General features: G+C 36.8%; 1 protein-coding gene across 5 annotated transcripts in view; it reads right to left on the reverse strand.

The window, feature by feature from the left end:
• Positions 1 to 13,096, reverse strand: part of LOC307179339 (uncharacterized protein) — a 47,486-nt gene that overhangs the window by 18,993 nt on the left and 15,397 nt on the right. For 3 of the 5 annotated variants that reach the window (XM_079908345.1, XM_079908344.1, XM_079908346.1), the window contains one exon: positions 1,382 to 4,851. In XM_079908345.1, the coding sequence (XP_079764471.1) occupies positions 2,921 to 4,774 (1,854 nt within the window). In that variant the 5' untranslated portion in view covers positions 4,775 to 4,851 and the 3' untranslated portion in view covers positions 1,382 to 2,920. Of the gene's footprint in view, positions 1 to 1,381; positions 4,852 to 12,771; positions 12,857 to 13,096 lie in introns of those variants that run through there. The other 2 variants (XM_079908347.1, XR_013825366.1) reach the window with 2 other exon arrangements.

Below are 13,096 nucleotides of genomic sequence, written 5' to 3' on the forward strand. Positions count from 1 at the left end.
TGCTGGAACACACTGTGGATCGGTCTTTGCTATTCTTCTTCTCTCATTTACATGTAGGTCCTTAAAAATCTTAGCCTGCCTCCTTATTTTAAGTAAGTATAGGCAATAACTACCAAATTAATATAATCTCTACCATAGTACAAGCTAGAACAACCAAGTGCCCACTCAACATTGTCATTTTGTGTCTAAAAGACATTTCAAACATTCAAAACTGAACTCCCAGTCTTCTCCCACAAAACTGATGGAACTGTAGCTTTCCATATCTCAGCTGATGGAAACACATCTTTCCAGTTGCTAGGAACCAAAACCTTTGAGTTAATGTCACCCTGGACTTTTATCTTCCTCTCACAACTGACATCTAGTCCCTAAACAAATCTTGCCTGCTCCATCACATTTACCATATATCTATAATCCAACCACTTCTTACCACTGTTACCATCCTGGTCTGAGCCACCATCATCTTTCATCTGAATTAATGCCATAGCCTCCTACCCACTTAGTTTTTTTGTTTGTTTTAATAGCAACATGTCAGATCATGTCCTCTGCTCAAAACTCTCCAAGGGCTGCCCATTTCCCTCCGAATAAAATCCAAAATGCTCACAATGACTTACAAGGCCTTACAAGATATGGCCCTGTTATCTGACCTCCTCTATCAATCATCTCCTTGCTCAGACGTCTACAGTAGCTTCCCTGATATTCCTCAAATACACCAGCATAGTCCCATTGTGAAGCCTTTGCTCTAGCTTTTTCCTCTGTCTGGTATGCTCTTCCCTTAGATAACTGCAGACTTACTCCTTCATACCTTCAAATCTTGACTCAAATCTTTCCTTCTCCATGGTCGACTCTGATCATTTTATTTCATACAGCAAAAAATATTATCATATTCCTCTCAACTCCTTCTGAATGACCTCCCCCCATATCATTTATGTTCTAACATATTCTACAATTTATTATTATTCCATCTCCTCCTGCTAGAATTGCTCATTAATACAGTATATCCTAAACACCTATGATAGTAGCTGGAATACAGTAAATACTTAATAAATATAACTAATTTTAGAATGACAGGCTTGGGTGGGGAAAGCATTTTAAAGTCATCTTTGCTAGGAGGCTCACTGCCTTTGCATGGTTGGGGCAATGGTCTCACTTTTTTGTTCAGACTGCTACTTTAAATCACTATAAATGGCTTCAGTTGGGGGTAGAGAATCAGTTTGGTGTTTTGAATCCCATAAGTTTCAAAACTGTGAATTTACCATCAACCTGGATTGAGCACCTGCAGGCCTGACATAGCATCTCTTAACAAAGCAATGTCACTTTCAATCTCTGCTAGCAGCCTCTCTGTAGCTAACTGTACACTAAATTCATCTCTTTCACAGGACATTACTGAAAGCAGAAAGAAACAACCAACACACACATTCTGAATCACTCCTTCCATTTCCCCTAACATTACAGCCTTAATTGGTACAAGATCTTCCTTGTAAGATGGTAAGGAGTCTGCTCATTTCAGTTTCCTAGTCTGAAATGAGCAGATCCTCATTCTCCATCGCCCTAAGTTAATGCCATATTTGAGATTTCTTTTACCCACAGCACTCCACTTCCAGGTACAAACTTTTATATCCATAATAATTATTAATTTCAATAACAAAATGACAACAGCATCAACAAATAAGAAGTTTAATTTTATATAAAGAAATACAGAAGGCAGGCAGACCCAAATTGGTATGACTGTTTCATAAAATCAGCATAGGTGTAGACGTGTTCTGTATTTCTGCTCCAACATCCTTAATACCCAGATACCATTCTCAAGGTCCCCATAAAATTGCCAGAGGTGCAGATTAAATATCCACATTGTAGGCAGGGAAACAAAAAAAGTGCAGGGAGGAAATAAGGATTTCTTAAATGTCCTATTCATACAAATACCACTTACATCTTGTGGATCTGCAAGGGAGGCTGAGATAGCTTTTCAGCCAAGAATTCTATTACTGAAGAAGGGAAAATGAATATTGGGTAGGGAAATAGCAGTCTCTGACACAAATTCTTATCAGTTTTCATAGCAAAATAGTCTATAAATGTCAGTTTTTTGGTTTAATTCAAAAGCTGTGCATTCAAGTTTTTAAAAATTTCCTAGTATATTTATTTTGGCTATCCAATTTTTTTCATTTCTAAGTAACATTCTTGAACTGTGGTCAGAGATGGTAGAAAATATGAGCTTTTGGACTTTGTTACAATTCACTTCACACCTCTTCAGCAATCCACTGATTAAATGTACAGGTGGTTTTTTTTTTACTCTATGAATTTCCTCGTACAGCATATGGGATGAGATGTGAATGAAAGCTTTCTCATATTCATTATAGCATACAGTGCCTCCCACTAAAAAAATCAGGGTTAAATGTTAATGAAAGATTCTCAACATTCATTATACTAATAAATGTCCTCCTCTCATGCAAATTCTCTAAAATGACATGAGTCATAATGGTAGCTTATATCTGTGATATGCTATGTTGAAGGCACTGTCCTAAGAACTTTATTATGTAACTACTTACATAATACTTCCAAGAATCTTATAAGGAATTAGTCTTAGGTCTATCTGATAACTGATTAAACCAAAGCAGTGGTTAATTATCATGTTAAATGTCACAAAGGAAATCAACTGAGTCAAGATAATGTTGAAAAAGACATGCTATAGCTAAAAGTCTTCCTATATTTACATTAACAGAATTATTCCCTATTATAATTTGCTAAAGTTTAGTAGGTTTTTCTACATGGATTACATTATCATTATCTTTCCCCCATACAAATTCACTGATGCTGAACTTTATGAAGCAAATGTGTTTGCAAATTCACATTTTAAGAATTCTTTGATGATAATGAATTAATGACCAGAGAAGGCTCTCTATATTAGTCACAAGCATCAGATAATTCATATATAAACTTGTGAGCCATGACTGAAGTCTATTTCACATTCCTTATATTCAAAAGATTTCTCACTGATATGAACCCTTTGATGTTGAGTTAGCTGTGAACCACGAGTAAAGGCCTTCCCACATTCCTTACACTGATATGGTTTCTCACCAGTATGAACTCTCTGATGTCGAGACAGATGTGAGCTCTGAGTAAAGGCTTTTCTACACTCTTTGCATTCATAGGGTTTCTCACCAGTATGGATTCTCTGATGTAGCGTAAGTTGAGAACCGTGACTAAAGGCCTTCCCACATTCCTTGCATTCATAGGGTTTTTCTCCAGTGTGAATTCGCTGATGTTGAGTAAGTTGTGAACCACGAATAAAGGCCTTCCCACATTCCTTACACTGATATGGTTTCTCACCTGTATGAATTCTCTGATGCTGTATAAGTAGTAAGCCACGAGCAAAGGCCTTCCCACATTCATTACATATGTAGGGTTTCTCACCAGTATGAAGTCTCTGATGTTGAGAAAGATGTGAACTCTGCGTAAAGGCCATTCTACATTCTTTACATTCATAGGGTTTCTCACCAGTATGAATTCTCTGATGTTGAGTAAGCTGTGAGCCACGAATAAAAGACTTCCCACATTCCTTACACTCATAGGGTTTCTCACCAGTGTGAATTCTCTCATGTTGAGTAAGTTCTGAGCCACGACTAAAGGTCTTTCCACATTCTTTACACTCATAGGGTTTTTCACCAGTATGAATCCTTTGATGTCGAGTAAGGAGGGAGCCACGATTAAAGGCCTTTCCACATTCCTTACACTGATAGGGTTTCTCACCAGTATGAATCCTCTGATGTTGAGTAAGTTGTGAGCCATGACTAAAGGTCTTTCCACATTCCTTACATTCATAGGGCTTCTCATTGGTATGAATTCTCTGGTGTTGAGTAAGTTGTGAGCCACGGATAAAGGCCTTCCCACATTCTTCACATTTATAGGGTTTTTCACCAGTATGAATCCTCTGATGTTGCATAAGTAATGAGCCGCGAATAAAAGCTTTTCCACATTCCTGACATTCGTATGGCTTTTCCCCATTATGAATTTTCTGATGTTGAGAAAGCTGTGAGCCACAAATAAAAGCTTTGCCACATTCCTTACATTCATAGGGTTTTTCACCGGTATGAATTCTCTTATGAAGAATAAGTTGTGAGAGCTGCGTAAAGACCTTTCTACATTCTTTACATTCATAGAGTTTCTCACCAGTATGAAGTCTCTGGTGCAGAGTAAGTTGTGAGTTCTGAGTAAAGGCCTTCCCACATTCTTTACATTCATAAGGTTTCTCCCCAGTATGGACTTTTTGATGTCGGGTGAGTTGTGAGCTTCGAATAAAGGCTTTCCCACATTCTTCACATTTATATGGTTTTTCACCAGTATGAATCCTATGATGTAAAATAAGTTGAGAGCTCTGAGTAAAGGCTTTCCCACATTCCTTGCATGCATAGGGTTTCTCACCAGTATGAAGTCTCTGATGAAGACTGAGTTGTGAATCACGACTAAAGGCCTTCCCACATTGCTTACATTCATAGGGTTTTTCACCAGTATGAATACTCTGATGTTGAGTTAGGTGTGAAGCTCGTCTAAAAGCCTTCCCACATTCCTTACATTTATAGGGTTTCTCAGTAGAATGACACCTGGGAAGTTGAGATAAGTAAGTATGCTGATTGAAAATAGACATTTTTTCATATATGATCATCCCTTGACTGAAATATTCCTCCTGATTTTCTTGTTGCTTTTCCAATGTGCCTTTGACTTCCAAATAATCTCTGGAATTGGACTCCTCAAGATCACAGTTTTCAAGCCTGGCACTCATTTCCCATTGGGATAATTCTGTTTCATAAGTATCCTCTTTTGGAGTTAAGTCCTTGTTTGCACCCCTTGAAGGCAAGTCTGAAAAATAAGAGAACATCAAAAATTTCTTTTGTCTTTCAAAAGACCTTCCACAGTAGAAAAAACTATATGTGAAAAAATATATATGGAAATAATATCCATAGAAAATAACTGGCTTACCTCAGAGTTTTTCAAATATTGTGTACTACTTGCCTTTCACATCACAACCTGATACATGCAAAGTTTCATAAAACAATACCTATTGTTTTCTATTCTATTCTACACTACACTATTCTAGTCATCTTTTTCTCTCCATCCCACCTTCTCTATCTCACACAAAAAGTCAAAAACCACTAAACTGATTTCATGCTGCAGTAATGTGTTGCTACCCAGAGTTTGAAAAAACATTAGTTTAGAATGATTTCATATATTAATATGTATAAAGGGCACATGAGTGATCAGAGAATAATGAAAACTACACTTAGAAGATAAGGAAAGGGACTTCCCTGGTGGCACAGTGGTTAAGAATCCACCTGCCAATGCAGGGGACACAGGTTCGATCCCTGGTCTGGGAAGATCCCACATGCTGTGGAGCAACTAAGCCCATGCACAACTACTCAGCCTGCGCTCTAGAGCCAGCGAGCCACAACTACTGAAGCCCATGTGCCTAGAGCCCATGCTCCACAATGAGAAGCCACTGTAATGAGAAGCCTACACACCACAACGAAGAGTAGCCCCCACTCGCTGCAACTAGAGAAAGCCCTTGTGCAGCAACAAAGACCCAACACAGCCAAAAACAAATAAACAAATAAATTAATTAATTTTTAAAAAAGAAGATAAGGGAAGAGATTAAGAAAACCTTATAGGTCCATAGTTCTCAAATTTTGGTGGGGATCAAAATCACCTAGGGACCTTAAAGATTCCCAAATAACCACACAAGACTAACTGAATCTGAATCTAGTGAATCAGAAAAAAGAGCTTGGAAATCTCTAGTTTTAATGCTTTCCACTAACAGATTCTGATTCAACTTCAGATTATGATTAGCTATCTTTGCCTAAAATTTTAAAATAGCTTCCAAATTAAACTTCTAAAATAAAATCCAAATGCCTTCCATGACTTTGAGGAAGCTCTCCATGGTTCCTGCCTAAGTATCTGATTCCCCATGAGCCTTCTCAGCTTTGCTCACTATTTGCCAAACATATTAGCTTCCTTTTAGCTCTGAAAATCACAAAGCCTATTTCAACTTACAACTACCTAGAGCCTGTCCTAGGTCTCTGGACTGTTCTGAGATACTCTATATAAGCCAATTCTCAACCTAAGGTCTCAATTTAAATGCCAGTTCCTGAATCTTAAACATCTATTTCTGGTAACAGAAGACTAGGTAATTTAAATGAACCTTTCTAATGACGAGAGCAATTATACAAATTGGACAAAATATAAATGGCACCTGACTGAAGGCATTAGAGAATTCATATAAGAATAAAGAGTTGGTGGGCTAAAAGTTGAAAGATATGAAAACTCAGAGAAATAAGTCCAACATTTGGGGCTACTGTTCCATTTGGGGAGGTCTTACAATTCTAGAAAAGGCAAGTGAGATGTGGAGAAACTAAACAGTGTTTTGGACCATTTCATGGGTCTTGGGTGACAATAATTGGAGAACAAGACTCAACATAAATTCTCCATACTTTGGGTTGGGAGCCCAGAGGGCTACAATGAGGAATAGGGAGAAACAGTAGACCAGTCTGGGCAGGGTCTGAAGTATGAATCATATTTGAATCATCTCAAACTCAGATATCTGGACTGAGGTAATTCAAGATCTCTTGTCATAAGCAAACCTAAATCTTCACTGAAGATGAAGGCTTAAAATTGCTTTTATAATTTCTCTTTACAGTGTCTAGCTCTCAATAAAAATTGACCAGGTGAATGAGGATAAAAGACAACTTAACTAAAAATCAGGAGAAAAAAGACAAAAGAAACGGACCTATGAGGGCTGTAGTTATGTATCCATCACCACAATAATGATAAACAACAACAGTTCTACTATTCCTAGATACTCTTGTGCCATCCCTTTGCAGTAGATCTCTCTTCACCCTAGGGGAAGATGCCTGGAAACCACTGATCTGTGTCTTCCCCAATACCTCCCTACAGATGCAAACAAAAGTACATCCATACTAAATTTAAGATAAAAATGCAAAAAGTGATCATATACCTCTCCAATTGCCTAGCCTCTTGCATACTACTTCCTAGGTACTAACCATGGTTATCTTCTTTAGTTCTCCCTATCCTAACCAATGAAAATACCAAGTTGCTTTTGTTTACTTATTTTTAGTTCACCCTGTTTTGTTTCTTTATGCCCTCTCATGTTTTTTCTTATTTACTCTTCTATCCAAGGCAAGTCTATTTGTTCATCCCAGAAGAATATCTTTTATCATTTCTCAGGCACTGCTACAGGTCAAAGACATAACAAAAGGCTTCTGTAATCTTACGGAATGCTGGGGATGTTGGAGAGAAAAAAAAGCAATTATTCAATATAAGGGAAAGAGTCTGGAGTGATAAAGTTCCTGGTATTCTATTTTAAAAAGAGTAGGTTGGATGGACATATAGATCAAGAAAAAGAACACACACAAAATTCTCATACATTACATAATGGGAATGCAAAACAGTACAACCATGATGAAAAACAATTTGGTTGTTTCTTATAAAGATAAACATATACGCAGCATATGATCCAGCAATCATAGGTATTTACACTTATATCCAGATAAACATCTGTACACCAAAAATCACAGTAGCTTTATACATAATTGCCAAAAAAATGGAAACACAAATGTCCCTCAAAAGGTGAGTGAATCAACAAACTCTGGTATTTCCACACAATGGAACAATACTCAGCAATAAACAGAAACAAACTATTGATTTATGCAATAATATAGATAAATCCTAAATATATTTTACTAAGTGAAAAAAGCCAGACCCCAAAGGCTATAAATTTTGATTCTCATTTGTATAATATTCTGGAAAAGGCAAAACTGTAGGACTGAAAATAGGTCAGTTTACATAGGTTGGAAGGAGGAAGGATTTGACAACAAAGAGACAGCATGAGGGATTTTAAGGGTGTAATGCAACTGTTGTATATTATGACTGTGACAGTGGATACACCTGATATGTAATGGTGCATCAGATTTCCTGAAGAACACGCAAAAATATGTTGGATAAAACATGACAAACCACTTTCTAAAAGTAAGCCAAGCATAAAAGAAAGTAAAGAAGATCCACAGGGGACACAATGAAATAAAAAACAGAAACTAGAGAGGTAAACATGTTTTGAAGCCACAGCTATCTTCAGGACATTTGCTGTCTTCAATGGCCTACATTTGAATCTTAATGATTAAAAAAACAAAATCCAAGAGACAAGGCCTTGGACCAATAATAGGTCAGGGATTAGAAATAAACCTCTTCACAAAATTGGAACCATCCAAAGCCTACAGTTCAGAGGGAGGAAAAAAATCCTCTGGAGTCAAAGGAAAAAGACAAGGAAATCTTAGTCTTAGCAATTTTAAGAAATCTTTTACTCTGAGATGGGGAGTCATTGGAAGGTTGTGAGAAGCAGCATGACAAACTCTGACTTTGCTTAAAAATGATCCTTCTGGTTATTTTGTTTAAATTAAAAAAAAAAAGATAGTCAGTGGGAAAATACAGAAGCTAGGTGGATAGAAGTTAGGAGGCTATAGCAATAATCCACATGGCTCAGGCTACAGTGTGGAGGAAGGGGTGGAGAAAGTGAGATGTCATTGCATTCTGGATATATTCTGAATGAAGAGGATTTGATGATGGATTGGACATGCAATATGAAAGAGAAAAGTCAAAGAAAACTCTAAGTATTTTGCCTGAGCATCCAGAACAATAAATGTGCTGTTTACTGTGAACTTCTCATTATAGTAGAAGGTTTGGGAGAGAATATCAAGAGTTTGGTTTTGAACTATTTGGTTTTGGACTTTACATGGTAAAGATGTTGAGTAGACAGGCGTATATGGGGTTCTGGGGACATACATGGATTAGATTTATAAATTTGGGAATCGTTGACAAATAGATGACATTTAAAACTATGGGATTTGATGAAATCATCCAGGGAGCCTTTGGACACAGAAAAGATGGGAAGAGAAGGGAAGAAAAGATAAGGGAAGTTTGAGGATTGAGCCCTCGAGCACTTCAACATTTAGAGGTCAGGTCGATGCGAAGAAACTAGCAAAGGAGATTAAGAAGGAGCAGCCAAAAAAAAGAAAAAAAAATGAAGGAGCAGCCAATGACAAGGAAGATGGAGAAAAATTAGGAGAGTGTGGAATCCCAGAAGCCAAGTGAAGCAAGTGTTTTAAGGAAGAATGATCAATTATGTCACATGCTGAAAGATGAGGTAAATGGTGACTTCTCATTTAACAAAGTCTTTAGTGATATGGAGGATACTAGTGATCTTCACTAGATAGTTTTGGTGGAGAAATGGGGATAAATTTTGATTGAAGCAGATTTAAGAGAGCATGGGAGAAGAGCTGGAGGTAGGGAGCATGGAAAATTCTTTTGAGAAGTTCTGTTGTAGAAAGTAGCAGAGAAATAGGGCTGTAGCAAGAGGAAAATATGTGTTTAGAGATTTGTGTCTGTTTTGTTTTTCCTTTTAAGATGAGCGAAGTTACATGTTTGTGTGCTTTTAAGTAGCTCTCTGCAAGAAACAACTCTTTGCAGGAACCAGCACTTTGCAGAAGGCCTTTTGTCTTGTCACTTCAGTGAAGCTATATTTTAACTAACTTTTACACCAGATGCCCCCATGCTTAACTAACCTCCAGCCCAATCACACCTTTGAAATCTACTGATCACACAATGCCCTGCCTAATCTGTTGATTCTTTCCTTAAAGAAGCAGAAATGAAGAATAATTAACGGATGACAAGATCCTTTCCCCAGCCTTCCTTTCAGTAATCCCACGAGCAAACTACATGAACAAGATAGCATCTAAAGGAAGATCACAAGAGTCAGTAAGTCTGCATGTAATGGAAAATGACTAGGAATCTGACCCGCTACCTTAATGATTAACTGAGATCGTTTCTCCTTTTATCCCTTTAAAAACTTTCATGGCCAAGCAGAATCTTCGGAGTTGGTTCTGGGACACAAGTCCTCCTTCTCTCCAGGTTGCAAGCCTCCTGAATAAAGCAACCTTTTCTTTTCTAACCAACACTTGTCTTTCAAGTATTAGCTTTCAAGTGGTGAATAGCCGAACCTGAGTTTGGTAACATGCTGATAAAAACGATTATAACAGATATAGACAAGCTGATGTTTCAGGAGACTAAGAGAGCAATCACTTCAACAATGTCCTCAAACAGATGAGTAGGACTGGCATTTAGTATATAAGTGGAGGTACTGGACTTAGATAAAAGCACAGAAATTCATCTATGATAATAGGAAAAGAGGCAGAATGACTATGGGTGCAGGGAGGTAGATTGATGAAGCTTAAGTTTGTAGGAGTTCTTTATCAGTTTCCAGTGAAATCAGCTCAGGGCAATCATCTTAGAGTCAGGCAAGAGGAATCAGAACAGTCATGGCCTTAGGCAACTAACAACTTAGCTCTGAAGTAAATAAACAAAAATTGATAGCCTTACAAAGAGAAACTGATAAATCCACAAAGTAGAGGACTATAATATTGTGATATAAGAAGAAGCAGTATATTTGGACTTTGTCCCTGTTTTCTGGGAGAAAGCTCCTTAAACTCTCAGAATTTCCTGAGTGATAAAGGTAAAAAGAATGTTTTTAGTTATTCATAACATGTCCCTTTCAACCACATGAGTTTATGTTAATGAGGTGAGTTTTGGAAAGCCCCCAAGGACAGGAGCTGGTTGCCAGGGGAACCAACCATGTAATTAAAGCATTGGAACTTTCAGCCACTTCCCACCTCTGAAAAAGGGAGAGAGGTTGGAATTTGAATTAATTGCTAATGGCCACTGAGTTAATCAATCATGCCTACATAATGAAGCCTCCATGAAAAATCCTAACAGGAGGGGTTCAGAGAGCTTCTGGGTCAGTGAACACTTTGAAGTGCTAGAAGGGTGGTGCACCTGGAGAGGGCACAGAAGTTCTGCAACTCTTCTCCATGCCTTCCTATAGTGTTAAGCCTTACAGTTGGCTTTTTTTTCTTTTTTGTAATGCAAGAGTATGACTTAAGCTTTGACTGTCAAGGCATTCACTTCAACCATGTCTGGATCAAATAAACACATTGCCAGGCACATACTTAGATAAAGAGGCAGGCTGAATCAGGCTGTCTCCCCACACTAAGGCTCCTTTGTTTTAGAGATCTTGATTGATTTCAATAATTGACCATTTGGGCCACTTGTTTAAGAATTTAAAATTTGAGTTCAATGTCTGTGCTCCTAAAAAGCAACAGATACTGATGACTGATGGTATTATTGGCAAGATCATATATAACTGTTGTTGAACATAAAAAAACATGGAAATCCACCCAAGTCATTTTACAAAGTTAAATGAACTCGGGTAACAAAACTGGACAAAGAAAGCTCACAAACAGTCCAGTCTGTGGAAAACTAATCCAATCTCACAAACATAGGTAAATTTTTAAAAGAAAATATTAGCAACATAGAATTGAGCTGTGTATTTAAGGACTAATACATCATTATCAAATAAGGTTTACCCCACAAATGCAGAAATAGTTCAACATCAGAAAATGTATTTTCAGACCGTCTATTAAAAACTCTAATGGCTCTTCCTTAACCTAATTAAGGGTATTTACCAGAAACCGACAGAAACATACTTAATAAAAAAACTTTAAACATTAGAAGCACTCCCAATAAAGTCTGAAAAAAGACAATAATTGTTTTCAAATTGTGATACAGTCAAATATTCAGCTCCTACTGATTAGTTTTCACAAAATGGTACAAATAGAAAAGAAAGGGATCACACATTATATGTAGAGAGCAAAATTATCTACCTAGAAATCCAACATGATCCATCACAAAACTATTAGATATTTCTATAAGGTTATTATCAATTTACAGAAAGCAATATTTTGCTCTACCTATATATGTATGTATATATATGATTTTTGTCTGAGAACAAAATATTTCTATTTATAATATCAACAAAATTTATAAAGTACTGAGGAAATTACTTAACAAGAAATGTGCAAGACCTTTTAAAAAGGCAATGAAACTTTACAGAAGGACATAAAAAGAAAAGTAGATATAGCATGTTCAAAGAAAGAAGGATTCAATATTGAAAGTATGTGAATGGTGCATCAGATTTCCCCAAAACACCATGAAATGCTAGATAATATATATCAAATACCCTTTTACAAGTATGCCATGCTTAAAGGAAAATAAAGCAGATCCAAAGGGGGCAAAATGAAGAGATCATCAGATACTAGAGGTCAGCATGCTCTGAAGTCACAGCTACCCTCAGGACATTTGTTGACTTCAATTGCCCAAAAGTTTATACCTTACTGGAATGAAAAAAACCCAAGAGACAAAAAGCCTTGGGCCCACTAAACGTCAAGGACTAGCACTGAACCTCTTCACAAAATCAGAACTGTCCAAGGCCTACAGTTCAGAGAAAGGAAAAGAAAAATCCATCTGATCTCAAAGGAAAAGGACAAGGTACATTTTTGTCTTGCCCTAGACTCTCAATGAAAAGAAGAAAAAATGCTATGGATAATTCATCATTACACAAGAGCCCCTATGCTTGCAAGAAACTGCAGAATTAGACCGGTTCCCCAGAAATTGTAATTGTTGAATGACACATGTAATATAAATGCTTAAAATATATGAAAATATAAAATCAAAACCATGAGGAAGAGAATATATAGAAGAAAAGTAAGATCTAGAGGAGAGGGAAAATAACAAGTTCTAGAAATAAAACAATATAATCAATTATATTAAGATCTTAAAAAAAATCTTAAAACAGCCAGAGAGAAAATACAGATTACTTACAAAAGGAACAACAATGAGACAGATGGTAGACTTCTCAAGAGCAACAACAGAAGCCAGAAGACAGTGGAATAATATCTACAGAATGCTGAGAAAAAAATAATTGTCAGTATAGAATTCCATACCCAGTTAAATCATCAGGCAAGAATGAAGATGAAACAAGGTTATACTGCAACAACAGAAATATAAATGAAGAGTATTTACTAACAATAGGTCTTGCTTAATGTATTTCATGATAAATAAAATGATCGCAGTATGAAGGTATGATGGAAGATGAATAGTGTGCAAATAAAATGATATTCATGTGAATAAATCTACAACCAAATAT

The sequence above is a fragment of the Stenella coeruleoalba genome, assembly GCF_951394435.1.
Source record: "Stenella coeruleoalba genome assembly, chromosome: 20".
In the NCBI taxonomy this organism is placed as follows: Eukaryota; Metazoa; Chordata; class Mammalia; order Artiodactyla; family Delphinidae; genus Stenella; species Stenella coeruleoalba.